This window comes from Elgaria multicarinata, chromosome 7 (assembly GCF_023053635.1).
Source record: "Elgaria multicarinata webbii isolate HBS135686 ecotype San Diego chromosome 7, rElgMul1.1.pri, whole genome shotgun sequence".
In the NCBI taxonomy this organism is placed as follows: domain Eukaryota; kingdom Metazoa; phylum Chordata; class Lepidosauria; order Squamata; family Anguidae; genus Elgaria; species Elgaria multicarinata.
In genome coordinates this window covers 52,428,228-52,448,547 of record NC_086177.1, presented here as the reverse complement: position 1 = coordinate 52,448,547, position 20,320 = coordinate 52,428,228, and the positions used below count along the sequence as shown (strand labels likewise).

General features: G+C 39.0%; 1 protein-coding gene across 2 annotated transcripts in view; it reads left to right on the top strand.

Annotated features, from left to right (window-relative positions):
• The window catches only part of VAPA (VAMP associated protein A), a 31,947-nt gene extending 23,338 nt beyond the window's left edge, over positions 1-8,609 (top strand). Inside the window, exons 5-7 of one of the 2 annotated variants that reach the window (XM_063130566.1) lie at positions 2,988-3,116; positions 4,401-4,577; positions 7,841-8,609. In XM_063130566.1, the coding sequence (XP_062986636.1) occupies positions 2,988-3,116; positions 4,401-4,577; positions 7,841-7,996 (462 nt within the window). In that variant the 3' untranslated portion in view covers positions 7,997-8,609. The remainder of the gene's footprint in view (positions 1-2,987; positions 3,117-4,400; positions 4,578-7,840) is intronic. The other variant, XM_063130565.1, reaches the window with a different exon arrangement.
• The last annotated feature ends 11,711 nt before the right edge of the window (positions 8,610-20,320 follow it).

Sequence of the window (20,320 nt, the reverse complement as noted above, 5' to 3'; positions counted from 1 at the left end):
ATGAAGTAAGTTTTCATCCATGATGGCTTAAAGGAAATCCTCCATGTTATTACTAAGTATGATAGCATTTGAACAGTATGAAAGAAGTTGGAGCATGAGTTGAAAGGCATTTTTTTCATAGGCGCTTCCTGAGCTGCTTATTCCCGTGTTTTAGTTAAGAACGAGTGTGGGACCTGTGAAAAAAGGAGGCATGGACTATATGTATCTATATCCTCTGCCCTTTTAGGTTGGCTGTTACCTTCACCTGCTATACAGACATGGTGTGCTTATTCTTGAAAACCTTTTGTAAAGATGCAACACTATTTCATGCCAGGCCAAGCAACAGCGCAGTTCCTGCTATTACTAGAACTGTAGTTGGCATGTCTAGAAATCTGTATGGCCAGGGTCGTGTTGTGAAGCACAGTTCTCCTATGTCTAAAGAAGAATCCCCTAAACCCTGTGAAATCCTAAAGATCCAAGAATGTTAATATTTTTTAAAAAAACGGTTCTAATTTTCATGATTGATAGACTTTTAAATGTACAGTCAAAATATGGGTGGCTTCCAGGAACAGCATAATGATGTTCTGCCCGTAATTCACAGTGCCTGCCCATTTCTCTTAGATCCTTGTTCTTCTGCCTGTACAATCTGTTTCCCTTCAGTATTCTGTAAGTCTTCCTCTTTTCCTGCCTGCCACCCCAATCATCCAAGTTGTTGCTAGTTGATGGTTTGTGAAGTTGTTGATGGTTTGTGAAGTTCTGAAGTAGTTCTGACATCTTTGTATTAGAATTAGAATTATTTTGTAGAAACTAGGAGTGATAAAACAGTGAATTGAGCTGTTAGGTTATTCAATTAATTAATCAATCAATCTTATTAAGCAACTTTTAGATATTGGCTACAGTAATACTTCTTTATGAACCATGAGCCCACTTTAGGAATCCCATTTCTAAAAAGTGTAACCTTGAAATTGCAGAGAGGAATTCTTATATGTGATGGTAATACTAAACAAGGGCCAGATCTACACCAAGCAGGATATGACACTTTAAAAGCAGTTTGAAAATGGTATATGTAGTTTGTCATTGGGCCCTAACAGTTGTCAGTACTGTTATAAACTGTTGTAAAGCAGTAGTGTAGATCCTGCCATGGTGACAATGACCTTAACTTCTCATGGTTTCTAGTTCTATATAATAAGAAATTTGGAGAGCTTTAAATGTTTTTGCCTCTTGAGAGTTATCTATGTATTACATCTCAGAAGTTGTACCAAGGAAATGCTGAAATCAGGGTGGTCAATGTTTTTTGCCCTAAGGGCCGCACGTGGTGCTAGGTGGTGGGTTGGGAGTCCATATGTGTGCACATATAAACACATGCATACATACTTATGGGATGGCATCACAGGGGGAAGGCTAAAGCTTTCCTGCCCACCCCAACCCCAGTGATCCTGATTAGGATCACTGTTTTGCCACCACTGTTAGTATATTTCATAGGCTTCATGTATTTTATCACACATGTGAAGTTTTGTATTGTATCCAGTCAGCATCCTAAAAATCTCTGATGATAAGAAATAATTCCAAGTAAGAGGGAGTACATTATTATTTTGTTTGCAGTTAGTTGAGGTTTAAAAAGAAAGAATGAAGTTTAAATGTCACAAATGTAACTTGTAAACGAGACCATGTGATAAATTACCAAGTACATGTAGTTTATCCACCAGCTGTGGAATAATATCTTCCACACTCAAATGTAGCTTAAACTCTTAGAGTAATTCTTAGCACTGAACAAACTGTCCACTCCCATGTAGTGTAATGGTTTCACTGTCCTGTATACCAAAGTACTCAGAATGAAAAGGCTATAGCCCAATTGTCACAAGATCTGGTATTTAACTTGTCAGATAGATCAGGTGTGTGTGTGTGTGTGTGTGTGTGTGTGCCAGTTTACCCCTTGCTATGCTAAATACTATATCTGACCATGTGAGGGGACATTCAGAAGAAAGGTGGTTCAAGCCAAAAATGTGTAGTTTTACTATTCAAAAGAATTGGAATCTTGGGCCTCAGTTTAGTCTCCTAGAGGAGACTGGGGCTACATTCAGACAACACGATAGTCAATGGTGGGGTAATAATCAACTCAACAGTTGTTTAGGGGGTACTCCCCATACAACATAATAATCAACCATGGTGTAGATTAGGATCAACATTGAGTTGACTATTAGTACACGCTGAGTTGACTCACTCATCCCCTGTCCTCCTCTCCCCCCTCAGTCCTCCCGCTAGTATCTCATCAGCCAAAAATCTATCCTGGCAGCTGGACTAGAGAGGCAGCCACTGATTTGATGGCTCTTGCTTTGTGTCTCTATGGCTGACGAAATAACCAACGGCAGTCAAGGAAATAACCAACGGCAGTCAAGGAAATAACCCACGGTGCCCTCCACACAACACAATAACTGATGGTAGTTCAAATAGACAACTCTGCACAGCATTGGTTATTTGTGTTGGTTATTTTGGCCAAATAACCAAACGTTCGTTAAAAAACTCCCTCCAGACAACACGATAACCCATGATGGGTTAAATAGCCAACCATCGACAATTTAAACCACCATTGGTTATCATGTCTGAACCCAGTCTGGGACTGCCAGAATTCTGCTTGCATTTTTTTTTCTGTTGAAAGTTCTGCTGCTAATAATTCTAAGATAATCTTGTCTTGTCACACAATTCTGTGCCTGTTTATTCAGAGGTAAGTACCATTGTCTTTAGTGGGGTTTACTTTTGACTAAGTTTGTTTAGGACTACAGCCTTAGTCAATAAAAACCAAGTGTCTGAAGCCAGCTTTTTTGTGTGTGTGCGTTTTCCAGTGCTTTGTAAGCTCTTGCTTGACTGCTTGTGCATAACCCTTATGTTTTTCTAAGTAGCAGAGTGGGGTTGCAGAACCTAATGCTTTAGCCGTTGGTTTAGTCACTCTCCTAAGTCTTGCAATGAGAGATCTGCTGAATGCTGAGGGCATGTCTCAACTGCCACCTCAGACTTTACCTTCATCAGGACCTGTATACATAACTCCAGCCAAGAACAACATTCTTCAGTTATCTGCAAATTATAGCCAGAAGATTGACATGCTGGAGCCAGGCAGTGAGGTCAAACACAAGACGAATCAGGTTTGTTTCAGGGAGCTGAAAGCCCCAAGACTCTTTTAGTACCTCAGTGGTTCATTAAATCAACTGTAGTTATCTAAGAAGACTTCAAATTAGGCTAAACTTAGAATATAATATTATGATTAGAATAGCTTCAGTCTTAAGTTTGTTCTATTTTGTAACACTGTGTTCTGCACCCAGATTTTGCCTCATTTGTGCAGAATTTGGACTGTTGCTAATACTGAGATTCATGATAGTGGAAGGAAGTGAAAAACATCAGTTGGAAGGGGCAAGAAGGGTCATTGAGGCAGCAGAAGCTGTGGGGAGGAACAGGAGTCTTAAACCCTCCCTGGCAACTGGAATCAAAGCCAAAGGTGTCATTGGCTTGGCTTGGACAATAATAGCGTGGCCCAATAAGGGTGAGATATAAATAAGCTTTGTGGGTGCACACACAGACCCTGTGCTTCTCACTCTATGCAATAAACTTTATACATTACGCTCTTTTAAAAAGAAGTTGAGAATTTTAAGTAATTCAACTTTGTGCTTAATTCAGCCTTGTATATGCCACATCCAGAGAATATACCCTGTTGTTTTTAAACCGTTGCTGTAGTCATGCCTGTCCTATATGTATGATAATAAAATCTGGTACAAATCTGCTCTTAAATATTTAAATTTTCTTGAAATGTATTAGAGATTGGCCTCTTTGTTTAGTGATAGACACAAAAAATTCATAGTTGCCTGGTGTAGATGTATAATTCCCGATGTCTTAACTCCCCTCCATCCCAATCTATGTTCTTATTCTCCAACCCCACCACTTTCAGAGCTATCCATAGCATAGCATTTTATCTGCACTGATGTTAAGGCTAACCATGACCAGCTCTAACTCACAGTTAATAAACATAGTTACAGACCAGTGAGGGTAGAGTGTGGAAGCTTAGGGACATTCCTAATCTCCCAGCCATGATAAGGCGACCCAGAACATCGTATGCATTGGGCAAGATTATATCCGTTTTACCTACTGGGCTAAAATGATTGCTTCTCTAAAGAATTTTCCCATCTTAGAATACACTAGAAGATGGTTGCAAAATATTGTTTTTCTGTTCGTAACCCATTGACTTTAAAAGAGTTCTAGCATATCTTCAACAATGATCTCTCTTTAACACTTGGCTATTCTCTGCTTTCAGATTTGTCACCTTGGAAGCTAACCTATTTTCTTTATTCAAGTGGCAGTAACATTGAAAAATGCTCAATACTAGCTTCGATTAAAGAATCATATTTTTGAAAACTCTTTTTTTCCAATATTTGTAGAATGACTTAGATGCAAGCAAATCTGCTCCAATACTGAATACAGCTAAACAAGATGGTCCAATGCCCAAACCACATAGTGTTGCGCTTAATGATACCGAAACAAGGAAGCTAATGGAAGAATGCAAAAGACTTCAGACGGATGTGATGAAACTATCAGAGGAAAATAGACACCTGAGAGTAAGTTTCATGTCATTGGGATAAAAGATGAGTTACTCTTGAAGAGTAAAATGGGACTTTGTTTGCAGAAGTGTTCGTCAACCCCATTTTTTTAAAAAATGCTTAAACTGAGCTATTTATCATAGTACCCACATTATGCAACCCATCTCATTTTTTTTTCTTCCAAGAATTAAAACACCTGGATTTGGCAAAACCGTGGCAAATTTCCTGCTCAGGATATGTTTAATTTGACTAATTTTTCTATGTAAGAAATGTAAACTTTTAATTTACATTTTTTTTTAACACACACATGGGACGGTATCCAAAGCTGTCACAGCGCTAGCGCAAGTGATGTTGTGTGAGCGTAAGCCAACGTTAGTGCAGTGTTATTAGTACTTGCTAGCTGAAGACAAAAAGTTTTGCAGCACTGTTCGCCACTTGCATTCAACAGCAAGTTCCCTTTGCCTAACATTACGCTAGTGCTGCGACAGTATTGGATACTGCCTTTCGATAGAAATAAAATAATATCACATACATTGGTTTGAACTATTAATCTTTCCTAAAGAATTCCTGTGAAAAATAGAGATTATTTTTTTTAAAAAAATCGTCACCACTTTTGAAATACAGCCGAGACATTTTAGAAATGTTGGTCAGTTCACATTTAATGCCAGTTAAATCATGGTTTGGTGTTACATATGCTCTCATGTTCCCTTCCTTTTCTGCCATTTGCTTTAATTAGTTATTTCTGCTTTCACAGTTTCGTGAAAACCACAGTCCTGTTACATCTGAACTGGCAAACTGGTTCTGGTTTGGAAGGCTTGCGCATCCCATAAATTGTTACAAACCACAGGCAGGACTCCACTTGCTCAAGATACCTCTGCTCTATTTTGAGCAAGCCCTCCAGCCTCCTTACACCCCCCCCCCCAATTTCTTCACTGTACAGGAGTATCTGCTGAACCTCTAGAGAGGTTTTTCGGAGGATGCAGGAGTGGTGGAGGGAATAGAAAAGCCCGTTGAATGAGTTTCCTTCCATTCATGCTACCCCAAGCTTACCAGGTGGGAAGGGTTGGGACAAGACAAGGTTCCTTTTTCTTCTTTTCAAAGAACAGTCACTTGGGCAGCTGTAGATGGGCCATTTAGTCAAACGTCGGCTCCAGCACAACTGATTTTTGAAAACTCCAAAAAGGAACTCCTTCCAACGTTGTCTGGTAAAGTGGGAGAAGAGCACCATGTGACCAGGGTGGCCCTGGCTTTTGCTCTCCCCCCACCCCTCTTTTATCAGGCAGCTTGTTTTATGTCTTTTTTTGGTCTTTTACTTTAAAATAACAAAACAAAATAGTTGTAGAGAGGCAGGGACACGGTACAATGATGCTTCTTCACAGTCAGCTCCACCAGCCACATGCCCCTGTTTTTTGATTCAGACAAGCAACCATTTTTTTAAAAGAAGAAGCCTCCCCCTCCCCCTGTTTCCCAACACTGCCTGTTAATTTGGAGAGGGGAGGAAAGTGATGAGTGACCAGAGCAGTGGAGGAGGTGGATAAAGTTGGACAATGGAGGCCGATTGGTTAGTAAAAGCAGGGAGGGGCAGGGCTCCCTCCCTCTCCCCCTGCAGGGCATCTTGTCCAGGCCCCCCTGAATCCAAGCCGCACCACTGCAATCCTATTTGATGGGATAATTACTAAATAACTACTGCATGTCATTTTCTGCTTACATCTCATACAGCGATCACATAAACTCTTATGTTTCCCTGGAACAGGCACTAGTTGCAATCAGCTCTGAAAGAAAATGGCCCTTTTCAGTTGTAATGATCTTAGTCTGATAAATCAAACTTCAGCTTTCCCAAACTTGATGCCCTTCAAATGTTTCTGACTACAACTTCCATCAGCAACCATGGGCAAAGGTCAGGATCTATGGAATTTGACTCCAAATCTTCTGGATAACATTAGACTAGGGAAGGAGGATCATAGAATCATAGAATCATAGAATAGCAGAGTTGGAAGGGGCCTACAAGGCCATCGAGTCCAACCCCCTGCTCAATGCAGGAACCCACCCTAAAGCATCCCTGACAGATGGTTGTCCAGCTGCCTCTTGAAGGCCTCTAGTGTGGGAGAGCCCACAACCTCCCTAGGTAGCTGATTCCATTGTCGCACTGCTCTAACAGTCAGGAAGTTTTTCCTGATGTCCAGCCGGAATCTGGCTTCCTTTAACTTGAGCCCGTTATTCCGTGTCCTGCACTCTGGGAGGATCGAGGAGGAGATGGGAAAGTCACATCTTGCCATTCCCCTTCACTGGCACTTCTCTGGATCCAGTATAGGCTTTGTTTGACTTTAAGTTCCCTTTTTGAACACTACAGAGCCATGCTAATTTTGTTTTCAAAAGTCTAGAAAGTTCTATGTTGGAAAAAAGGAGGGTAAGGGGAGACATGGTGTGGAGAATGTGGATGTGGAGACATTTTTCTCCCCCTCTCACAATACTAGAACCCAAGGTCATGCTATAGCTGTTCAGTGGGAGATTCAGGACAGATAAAAGGAAGTACTTCTTCACACAGCACATGGTTAAACTATGGAATTCGCTACCACAAGATGTAGAGATGGCCATCAATTTGGATTGCTTTAAAACGGGGTTAGATAAATTCCTAGAGAAGGCTATCAATGGCTACTAGTCTTGATAGCTGTGTGCTACCTCCAGTATCAGAAACAGTAAGCCTACGTACAAGAGGTGCTGGGGAACATGGGTGGGAGGGTCCTGTTGCACTTGTGTCCTGTTTGTGGGTTCCTGGTTGACGGTTGGCCACTGTGTGAAGAGAATGCTGGACTAGATGAACCCTTGGTCTGATCCAGCACGACTCTTCTTATGTTCCACTGTCCAGTTTGTAATCCTGAAGCTAAATTAAGTAGTTGTGTGCCACGGACAATCACCATGGACAATTGAACATTTTAAATAGTTCGGCCTCTTGTTTCCTATTTTTTGTAAGTGAACCATAATAGAAAGTATTTTAGTGTCTAAAGGAAGGTTCTTGATTTTGTATTTTATAGTTTGGATTAATATTTTATGGCATTCTTGCTAATATACATACATGGTACAGTTTCTTTTATGTTAATTTTGGCATTTTTTAAAGGCAAATAGTACACATTCCTAATATGATTTATGATTCATTTATGATTCCTAATATGATTTCATCTAAACGCTTCTCAGAAATGTTTAAACGTTGTGGTGGAATTCAGATCTGATCTGATCTCTTCTGCTGAGTTTTCCATTGATGAATGTCTTCCATGTGTTTTCAGGATGAAGGTTTGAGGCTGAGAAAGGTGGCGCACTCGGATAAACCTGGACCATCAGGCTTGGCCCTCCGAGATAATGGCTCCAATCCTCTTCCCTCACTTCTTGTTGTAATTGCAGCCATTTTCATTGGATTCTTTTTAGGGAAATTCATCTTGTAGAGAGGGAGAAAGAGAGAGAAGCATGCAGATTGCAGCTTCCTTTTTTTTTTCTTGGCCAGAAAAAAAATGTATTTACCTACCACTTCATTGGTAGTATGGCCCAAGTGACCATTTTTGTGTACAGCATCATACAGGCTTTGCCTCTAATGATCTTGCACGGTTAGACAACACACACAAAAAGACAAACTGTTCGGCTGCTGGACAAAATTGTATATTAATTCATCAATAGCAGGTGTCAGTTGCACATTCAGTCCTTTATGAAAAGTCATAAATAAAGAATTGTTCTTTCTTTCTGTGGTTTTAATAAGAGTTAAAAAAAATGTTCAAAGTCTTGTAAATGTTATTTTAATAATCCTTCAAAAAATTATCTGTTGCTCTTGCCTCTTGGAAAATGATTATTAGAATGCTAATCCCACTTGTTTGGAAATATGATGAAGCATTCTGTGGGGAAATGGTTCCTATTAGTGTGTAAATTTTTGCCTTTACCTTATTTTGCTGATATCATGGCAGAATTTCTTATCCCTTGTGAGGCAGTTGTTGAAAAAGTTTTTCATCCTTACAGCCCTGTCCCATGGTATTTAACATACAAAATAATAAAACTGTTAACAGCCTGGGTAGCTTGTTTCTGTGAATTGTTATTTTAGAAAGGTTTTCCAACATGTTTTATACATAACCATCTTGTCACAGATGAATATTGCTCAGTTCACTAGCTGTGCCTTGGGCTGGTGCCACTGAAGCTTCAAAAGAAACATAGCCATTTCCATATTATTTAACAGTAGCAGCAAAGATTTCTGGCTTTTTAGCAAAACGAAAGTTCAGAACTAGATTTGTTTTGGGACATGGGACTAGTTAAAGAGATACTTTAAATGTGTCTTTTAAAAAACTGTTTGACTTTACTGGTATTTCATTTGCAACACTGACGTCCACTTATCTTTCCGGAGACCTCAGAAATTCCTTTACAATTAATAACTTTTTGTTAAGATGTATTAGTCCCAAGTGTTCCCTAGAAATTACATTTTCTGTTATATTTCCAAATATCTCCTAAGTTGGTACTGGCTGAGCAGACTTCGATCATTTAGCTTTGTGACAGGAAAATAAAACTTCGTCCAGCAAATGTCTTGGCACAGTTGCCCATCAGCTATGCATACCTTCTGTATTCTAGAAAATCCATCTTATTGGGTCTGAACTGCTTTTCCGCACTTAATCTCGTGGTGTCCCGTCCCCCGTCCCCCCCATTTCTGGTCTTTATGTCATAAAGTAGATAATTTTGGAAGCACAATACAGCGATTCTAATCTGTTATCTATCATAGGGAATTATTTTAAAACTGACATTCTGGGAGGCTTATACCTGTAAGCAGAATTTTGTATATTCTTGGATATGATGCAGCTAAGCGTGTTAGATCTTATGTAGCTGAGAAATGTTCTAGAAAAAAATACATCATCTTGGTTGCCTTTGATTTCTAGTGCTTTTTTAATGGAAGACGTACTTACATCATGTACTGTCACTGCTCTCTATGGTAAACTTTTATAAAACTTGTAATTTGCAAAGAAGACGATGAACAAACACTGCTTGATGTTTCACTTAAAAGCATGCAAATACAGACATTTCCTTTTTTGTGTGTTCCGGTATCTGCATTCAAGTCTCCTCTGACTGTGGTGACTGGAAGAAATATGCTCAAGTTTGGTTGTCACTTCATCGGTTCTAAAATCAATAAGACTCTTCATACTGTGGTGTAAAAATGGTATGTCAGAAGAAATCATTTATTCCTTAAAGGAAGTTGATCACTGGAAGATTACAGGGGGGAAAAGACTAATGTACAGGCTGTAACTTCTAGATACATTTTGATATTTGTATGTGCAAGAGGGAAGCTTCAAAGATAATGTTGTTTACTGTTAAAACTGTATACAAAAGCTTGTAGTAATGGTTACCTATTTTAGGGCTAGAGAACAGACAGAATTTAGCATTTATCAAAGGCGGACTGATCTTAGAAGCTTGGTATTGGGAAATATCCAGATGTGGGCATGATCCCATGCCACAAAAATAAGGAAGCTGCAAAGCCAACAGTCGGATGATCATAAGTAGAGAATTAGGTCATGAGGCCCGGTTTGGTCCATTTAGTAGGGGATAAATTTCAAAGATAAATATTATTGAATTAGTCAAGGTGCATTTGGGCGTCATAACCAGTATACGTACATTGAAGTGCTCCTGCTTATATGGATGCGCTTCTGGTTTCTAATAATCCTTTCATAACTGTATATAAAATGTAATGCTAAACTATTTTGCTCTCAGGAGTGATTTTGGATGATATCAACTGTATTCAGTGAAATTATGTAATATGGATTAAATTGTCTGTTCCTGAAATGGTTAGAACTTTGCCTGCTTGCTTGTGTACATAAACGTGAGGAAAGTTTGTCCCCATTACTAAAACGAATTAATACTTCAACATTTGTGGGAGAGCCATCAGTCCCCAGCATTAGATTTTCTGTATATTATGAATTACTTGCTCCTAACAAATGCAAAAGCCTTACATGTAGAGTTTGTAAGTTGTCGTAGACACTACAGTCCTTACACAAACAAATTATGATAGAGAACAATTTGAATTTCAGATTATCTAGGATTCCTAAAAGAAGCTGATTAATGAAAGTTTAGAATAAAAAAAAATCCTTCTGTTTCTCAGTATAAAGTAGAATTGCCCATACCCTATTTAATCAGTTCAAATGGGAAGCCTCTGGTAAAATGGGATTTAAAACAAGTTTCAAGGTGGATATCTCAGTACCCAAATTCTTGCTGTGCACCAAGTGCAAAAGCTCTGGACCAGTACATGGTGGCAGCCTCAAACTGCCTAATAAATGGATGTTATGAGTGATAAAAATAAATTAACTTGGAACTTGGCAAAGGTGCTATAGTACCATTGAAGCTTTTTCTAATTTCACATTGATAGCAGTTGTATTGTGTACAATAGGTAGTTTATGATAAAGCTTCACATTTCTGTTTATAACAACCAATAAATGGTCTGAACAATCAAGTATATAAAACTGGACCCATCAATTTTTAAATCTGTTAGGTCAGCCTTACCCACCAGATGTTCTGGATTACAACTCCCAGTATTCATGGCTATTGTCCATGCTGTCTGGGGATGATAGGAGCTGTAGTCCAAAAACATCTGGCGGGCACCGGATTGGCAAAGGTCTGTGTTAGCATGTTTAGTAAGTGCAGGAAATTACTTCTAGCTTGGGATGTTTTGTGTCTGTGCACAGATAAATCATTACTTCCTGTAAATCACTGTTATTGCTTAAGGATCTTCCCTTTGCTCTTAGCCATGCTGGGAGAATTCAGCTGCACATAACGTTGGGGAGTGGGTGTGAGCTCTCACATACTCACCTGTTCAGTGAATTGAGAGGCCTTGCTTGTCTGCTCTTGATTCTAAAGTTCTTCAACCTCTAATACATCTTGTGAATTTATAAATTAAAAAGTCAGGTGTTTTATCTATGGATATCCCACTGCTCATACCCTTGATGTACCCAGTTGCAAAAATTCTGGATTGGTACACTAGGTGGCAGTCTATTATTGCAAGTGGCGTGATTTGTATCTATAAGAGCAGAACTTAACTACCAAGTGAGTAATAGTTGTTTTCCAGTAGCATGACACAAGATAGGCTTTGATGGGAATTGTGACCCTTCCATTTGATTCCCCACTCCTCTAGATAACCACTATATTTTAGTTTATGGTGATCACAGGAAAAGTTTAAGATAGCCAAGATACCTTTCCCAAATCAGTGAACTATTTCTAGAAGGGGTCTATATAAGCACATATTGTTTTGTACCAGTTACTTCCCTATTGTACGAGTTACTTTTACAATTGTGTTTGCACAAGATCTGAACTTCAGAAATCTTAGCCATGGAGTTAGTAAAATTTAAAATAGGTGTATAGTGAGTGATATGTTCATGTCTTAAGCTTCAGATCAGGCCACCATATGAACATTTTGCTTGCTGTGCTAGGGATACTCTCCTGTTCATAAACAGAAGTAATGTACTTAGTGTGGTTATGATGTATGAGGTATCATTGCATATGTATTCATCATTTTACAATAAGAATCCTGGGTAATGTGAACAATCTAGTCATGCTGGATTTGATTTTGCGGAAACAATGTTAGACTGAAGCCAGGCAGTTATTAATGAGGTGTAATGAAGATATCCTGGCTGAGTTGAAAACTGCTGTTCTGCTTGAAGCTTTTGGATTTGCGCTCACCTAAATCCAACAACCACTTCAATGTTTTAACACTTGAAGGATGGAGTTTCTCTGGAACGGTTGGTGCGATGTACCTTTTCTGTGTGTGCTAATAGCATCTAAAATTCAACTTTACCCATCACTTTTCAATTGTATGCATGCGGTGCCATCTCCAAAATGTCAGAATATGTATCTGCCCGCAGTGGCAGACATCAGGGTCTATTAAGAACTTGTTCAGCCTGAAAATCCATGTTAGAAGAAGATGAGGAAGGGGGTGAATGGCAGCAATTGTGCTAGAACCAGGGGGGTAAGTACTTGCAAGAGCACTTGCTTCCTGTAGCACACTCAATCATATGTCCTCTCAATGCTTTCCCGGTTTCTCTTTACAAACGTATGTCTATACTTTTCTGCCCTTCATTAGTGTAACCGAAGAGCCCACTACTACCTTTTTGTCCATTTGAGAACCTGATCTTTGCCTACAGATTCTCTATTTGTCTCCGCTCCTACAATATGTAAGGTGAGGTTCCTCTAAATTCTATCTAGCATACCCAAGATGAGATGGTTCCCCATTAATGGTTCTGTACCACCTCACCGGGATGTTGCCAAATGTTAATGGGCTTTGTGATGAATCTCAGGTATTCTTTGTGCTTTGTGATGAATCTCAGGTATTCCCAGGAGAGCTGGCTTCCACCTGATTGGTTCCCCGCCCCCAGCCCTTTTTTGAATCTTCAGAGATAAAAAGAATGAGATTTTCTAAATGCTTTTGTCATCCCTTTGATCTCTTTCTATAGAATCCTGTGATATTTCCAAGTCAGCTGAAGATACGCTGCTTGTAAATTACTGAAACTAATTTAGAAATTGCATCTGCAAAAGAGTAGATAGAAATTACCTGCTTATTTTTTTTTCTATTTGCTTTTCCTGAATCATTTAATAAAAATATGGAATTAAAAGACTGGAGTTCACTAAATGGCTTCGTTTAGCTCATAGGATTGGTTTTACCCACCAGCAGGTGGCTTGTGCCTAAAGTTCCTTGGGTAACAGAAGGAAGCCGACTGACATCTGGCTCTGAAAGATACTGCAAGTCTGAATGCTGACACATTCAGACGGTATGTGGGTGATGGTAGATCTACTTGTCAGTAACATAAAGGGCACCTCTGCCTGTTCAACCTCACAAAAATGTGGGAGTGTGTGTCTTTTTCATAGTTAGGATTTGTTTTCTATTGTATTAACATCAATATACATGGTACTTCAAAAAACACGTCGCTTATGTGCAGAGTTTACAATCTAAATTTTTACAGTAGGGACAATGTTGAAAGTGGAGGCGGGGGAGAAAGAATAAGGAGAGGTGACCGTAACAGGATGGATGGGTGTATTTTGGTCTGTTTCAGTTTGGACTGAGAACTCAATTGAGTTTTGTCTTTTGCACTTCCCGCTACCTTAATATCCTGCTTTGATGCCTCTTGCCTCTCACTGTTAATGGGCTCTGCAAATTTCAATTTATTTATTATTATACCACCCAATAGCTGAAGCTCTCTGGGTGGTTCACTTGTAAGAATGACGCAAACTGGAAAATGCTTATTTGCTCATTTAACAAAGCAAACAATTGATTTGTGTGGATTTTCAGCCATTTGCCTCTTAAATATTTCCAAATCTTTAGTCAAAAATGTCACTTTTATTTTCACATTGTTCTTAAACTTGCCAACACAATTTCTGAGCAGGGAGATCGATGTCATGCTGGGGCTATTCTTTGGTTCCCATCATTTAATTTATTCAAACTATTTTTGAGCCCCTTTTTAGAGCTATGCCTCTCACGGTGATGTACAGAAGAAGTGAGGAACTGATACAGGATAGATCATGGCTGATAGATTCTTGGGTCTCTTGGTCATAGTCAGTTTGATTTGTATGAATCAACAACCCACCACTCCACCTACACATTGTAGCAATGAAATTAACAAAATTGTCAACTGTTTCTTGACTTGGCTTTATTTTACTGTACCCAAGTTATAAAAATAGCAAACCGTTTCTACTTTTCAATGGCAAAAATTGCTTCCATTTAAACATTCCTTCCGTTGCCTGTTGTAATGAACCATTTGACTTGAGAGACAGGTAGAGGGTGTGTGTGTGTGTGTATGTGTTGAACATACTGTCTTGGAAGACATAAGCATAGAGCCTTCCAAGGGTTTGCAAAGTGGCTTCTGAAAAGTATTAATGGATGTATAGAGACCAGTTCTGAGGTTGGCTTTTGGCTTTCAGGACAGTCTTCTTTAGATAAAATCAAGTACTATATTATATCTTAATGTTACTTTAATTTTTGTATTGTCTTCTTTGATTGAAATGTTGAGAAGACATCAATATGTCTGTGTTAGTCCTGCCAAGTACTGCATTAGTATTGCCAAGAGCTACATTGGGTTCTCTTAATTTGAAAGTTACATAATAGAAAGTGCTGTTGATTAGCTGTTTTTTGCTTTGTTTTTTAGAATTATTGGAAATGTTCCTAATTGACCATGTTTGTGTATCTTTATTGAAGCCTGAAAAAGTTGGTAGGAGTTGGTTGCATATTGGAGAAATTACTGTGATTCCCTTTTACACTGTACCAGAATGCCTATTAGAAGAGCCTTTTCTGTTTTTCCCACTGGAAAGTAGACAGATATGGAATCCTTCAGTACAGTTATATTTTCTACTCTAACCTAATTGGTGATCAGAATTCTTAACCTCTTTTGTGTAGCATTGTACCCTAAATTTTGAGAGAATTTGGGCTTAAATGAGATAAATTCATTTAAGCCTAAATGATAAATGTGCTTTCATTTTTTTTGGTAGCAGTTTTATAACAATGCCTTTAATAGCTAGCTAGGTCATAACAATATTTGTTGAAGTAGTAATTCCCCATTCTCATCAAACTGCATTTGGCTTTTTTGTTTTATCTATGATCAATATATAATTAGCAAAACTCTAGTAATATATCTCCACTGTTGCTAATAGGCAAAGAGTTCGTATTCTGAATTTTTCAGGGTTAGAGACAAGATGTTACCACTAGATGGCAATATTTTATTATAATCATTTTTTGGAGGTGCTCAATCCCTCCAGCATCAATTTATCATTTTTCTATGCTGGTTTGGAGTCTAACAGAGATACGTGTTTGTCTCCCACAATCCTACTGTTTTAGGCAAACACATATCATCCTTGCATATTTTATATTTCTAAAACATGCTTCTAATGTCTTATGACCTCCCTGGAGGACTTGAGAAGGGTTGGCAATAATCATACAAATGAATGCATATGTTAGCTGACAAGCAATAGCTGTAGCAATTGACTAAACTGGGATGAGTTTAAGGTACAGTAGCCGTTTCTACACCTGCCTTTTTTCCAGGGATCATCCCAGGATCATCCCTGTGCATGCAAATGTCACAGTGGATCCCGGGAGCAGGCAGGGATGATCCCTCCCTTTTCCTGGGATAATCCTTAGATGTAGAAAGGGCCAGTGTGCTCAGTAGCTGCTTAAAAGTGTGTGCTGGTGTCTTCCTGGGCTGTGGCCCCTGACGATAATATTGATATTTTCAGAAGTAAATAGTGATACTGTGATTCCTAATGAGAAAGTTGAAGGAATACTCTATTTAGTTGGGGATAAAAGCTTTCTTGGCAGTTAAAGAGCAGTTTGCTGGTGTTATAGATGATAGTACCTTCTGAAAAAGAATATCTCAGAAAAATAGAACTTCTTGTATATCCTTTTGAATGGCAGTTATTTGCAATATCACACCATTATGTGAGCATGCCGTACTATTTTATGGGATGTAAGCATAAAGGTGAATCAGATTAAACTGCTAATTCTCCCAAAAGGTTTACACTCAGCTCTAGCTGGTCTGATTATTCTTCAATATAAAATTAATCTGCTTTTCTGCAAACAAACAAAAATCCAGCACCAAATCTTACAATTAAAATGTAAAATGTGATTGCTAGGATGCAACTATTTACTAGACAAAAAATATTCAGTACTGATAAAACTGAGGAATTTTAATTTCTTTTACTCTTTATTAAACCAACATTTTCAACATGTGCTCAAACTTCCCAGGCACTTTAAACTGGAAAATGAACTTGGGAAGGAAATCCTTATGTTACAAAAATAACACATATATTAAAAATTCCTGGGGTTATATGCAAATATTCAACCAACCTAAAATCTAATCCTTTACAGTAGGATGACAGCTTGGGAATGATGACCCACTCCATGGTAGCACGCTAGTCTCATAATCTACAGCTCAGATATATGTGGAGGATTCTCAGTTTACATTGTATCTTTGATTATTTCAAAATAAATTTGCTCCCTTCTATTGACTAGACTTGCTGCCAAAAACTTAACACTAGGGTAGGGAGAAATGAACACATGATAGGAATTTCCAAATGGGGCTTCCACATGATGAATGTTACATTGCTACTACAAATGTTAATGAGGTCTTAGGTCTCCAGTGTTAGGTTGAGCCATAAAAGCAAACTGTTCTGTATAATCTTTTCCCCCCTTTTCTTTTTAAATCCAGACAAATTTATATGATTCCTATTTAGTGATGAGCCAGGCCCTCCAGCTGGCTTTGTAATTACCTTAGGTTTTCTGAACATTCCCTGAGAACTGTAGGAAAGTCTTGCCAGGAGAAATCCCCCCCCCCTTCGGCTATACCTAACAGTACCCACCCCTTACCAAGCAAATATATCCTTGCAAAGGGAAAGTACAAGTAGCAGAGGGGGCAGACAGGAAAGCCATTATAGGCTCCATCATTAAAGCCTGAATATTCTCGAGTTTGCAGTGAATTGGGTCAGGAGACATTAGAAATGATACACTCCTCTAAATGAGTGATTTCTTACACCCTCGTGATCAACCACTTGTGGAGGTTTACGGGTCTTTTACATGATACCATCAACCTCAGCGCCTCTCTCGTACTTTGCAAGGATTTTCTCGGCTTAATTTGAAACAGAAACAAACTAGTAACAAAAAGACCCATTTTCCGTTTCAGCGTGAAAAGAGGAAAACATGCAATTAGATGAGGTGGACCACAGTGCCATCTTGTTGCTGTATGAATGAAACATATAGAATAAATAAAGGGGGAGAAAGGGGGGTGGGGAAGGGAAGGGCATGTAAAGGCAGCATGTCATGATCGTGTGATGAAACAGAAGCAAAAAGCCCTGGTAAAGTTGTGCGACTTTTCCTAGTGTAGAAATGATCTATGACTCTTGTGTATAATTTCAGAAAGTTCAGACCTTGTCTACAATTGGCTTCGCCAACCTGGTGCCCTCGAGGTGTTTTAAATCAGAACTCCCAGAATTTCTGACCATTGGCCATACTGGTGGGGACTGAAGTCCAAAACATCTGGAGGACAATAGGCTAAGCTTTCTTTAAAGGTGTGTGTGTGTCCTGGCAGGAAGGTCTGCCTGGTTGTGGAAGATATTTGGGCTTGGCTCATAATGGGGTTGCAATTTCTGAACTCCTTCAATCCTGAAATGCACCACTCATTTAGCAATGGATTGCCTATTTAATAAGGGCCAAACTCCATTGACTCCAATGAAAACTTTTTAAAAGTGTGTGTGAGTGAGAATTTCTGGATAAAAGATGGGTAGGAGTGAGGGTGAAGACTTAATCCTTCCCTATAGAACATGCTGGTCCCAGTCCAAATCGGCACTGTGTGCCAGTTACACTGGAGTAAAGAAAAATATCAGGCTCCGCTACACCTATGCAATTAGCAGAATGTGTAATTTGGCCCTGAGTATATCAAAGTGATTATTAAATGTGTTAGTCGTTATTATGTAAACAGGTAAGTGGTCAATAACTTAAACTTAGAAACCTACATTTAAATGACAGTCAATTGGATCAAAAGGAAGACACAGACATTGCTTTGCATTATGTATGTGTGTTACATCCTCTCCCAGCCCGTAGCCACATTTGGGAATTTACCAGAATTAAACAGGAAAATGCATTATGTGCTAAACAGCAAAGCAAAATGAATCAGTTTAAGAACTGAAACTAAAAAGCCAGTAAAATGTCAAGATGGTTAATGGTTAATAACCACTGCGTGGTTATTGCACATATGATCTCTGTGAAACTGTCCAAGGAGAGGGATTTCACTACTCACTCCTGAAGTTTTGGGGAAGGGAGGGAAGCAAGTAGACAGTATCCAAATAAAAATGCCCATTTAACTCCAGCTGGCTCTTCCCTGGTGTAGCATGGAAGCCAAGAGAGTGGATAAAGTTTGGCTTCTGAAGCCTAAATAGGCCTGAGTCCAGCCCTATCTTGCCCTCACCTCCCACTCATGGCTCCTGCCTAGCCAAGCAGTTGATGGCTGTTATGACAGCACCTATTTAGGCTGAAGATGCTGATTGCTCCAGTTGGAAGAAACTGGGAACATAGCCAACTGTGGGGTTTGGTAAGTAAGCCGCCAGGAGCTGGAATTAATTTGGTGGGGCAGGGAAAGAAGCCCTGGACTTCGAAGCCTAAGGCTGAAGTATCCCCCAGGTAATGTTTGGTATCCAGCAACCTCTGCATATTTAGGAGGATAAGCACATGTCCCTCCACCTGCACTCAACTGGATCAACCAAGTTCACAGTTACCTAAAATCAGAAAACCAAGCATTATATGTGCTATTAAATGGAGCTTATCTAAATTGTATAGTAAAGACGTTTGCAGGTTATCAAGTGGAGCTGGATTTGTTCTGAAATAACCTGCAAGTTCAACGCCCTACCCTCAGCAATATCTTGATGTTGGGACCTAGAAATTGAGTCGGAAAACAGAACTGCTTTTGACTTGCTTCCTTACTGGGTTCTTGTGTTTTGCCACCATATTTTTAAGTGTCTCTATTGTATACTAGAAACAGGCCACAATTACACAGGTGCCCTTAAGGTACATGAGAAAGCATCCTTAAAATCATGTGATGGGTTTAGAAATATTTGAGAACCAATTACTGTTCTTCTGTGTTCCAGGCTTATATCCATTTTTTTAAAAGGTCATAATTGTGTATTATTCAAGAGCTGCTATTCAGTGAAACATGTACTTCATAATTCCTGAAAATAAGCATTCAGGACAGGATTCGCTTGCAAATTGTAGTGCTGTTAATCCCTACAACATTCTTCTATAAATCATTCTCTTATAAACACAGCCCAAAGGTATAAACAACTACAGGTAGACTGCAATCTTTATCTTAAAATCTTTAGAAATTTATCAAACTTTTACCATAATCATTATTGAGGCAGAAGTTGGCATCCATTATGAAAGGAGATCTAGAGTTAAAGGCGAGCAGTGAACTGGTGAAGCTTGCTGACTACATCAAATTATTTAAGGTGATTAAAACAATAAGGATCGCCAAACTGGGGGAATGGAGTTTAATACAAACAAGTATGAAGTGAAGAGTATTGGGGCAAACAATCCTAACTTTGCATGTATGCTGATGTGGCCTGAGCTGGCAATAACTGACCAGGACAGGGACCTTGGGGATGTGGTAGATAGCTGAAGGAAAGCCCAGCATACGGCTGTTGTGAAAAAGGCAAATTCCACGTTGAGGATTATTGGGAAAGGAACTGAAAATAAAACTGCCAATATTGTAATATCTTCATACAAATTTATGATGCAACCATACTTCTGGGCACCAAATCTCAAAAAGGATATTGAAGGGCTGGAAAAGATTCAGAAAATGGCAACAAGAATTACCAAGGTCCTGGAGCAACTTCTTTATGAGGAAAAGTTCGAGTATTTGGGGCTATTTGGCTTAGAAAAAAGGTAAGCAAGATTGGTGATGGGCATGTAGAAATGTATACAATTATGCAAAGTGTTGAGAAAGATGTTTTTCTTTCTCTGTGATATTAGAACCCTGGGTCATCCAATGAAGCAGAATCGTGGGAGTTTCAAGATAGATAAAAGGAAATAATTCTTCACACAGCACATTATCTATGGAATTTGCTATCATAGGATGTAGTGATATCTGCCAACTTGGACAGGGATTAAACAATGTATGCTTATCAATGGCTACTAGTCATGATGGTTATATATTACCTCTAGTATCTAAGGATGTCTGCTTTTCTATGCTGGTTGCTAGGGAGTATTAGTAGGAGGGTGCTATTGCCAT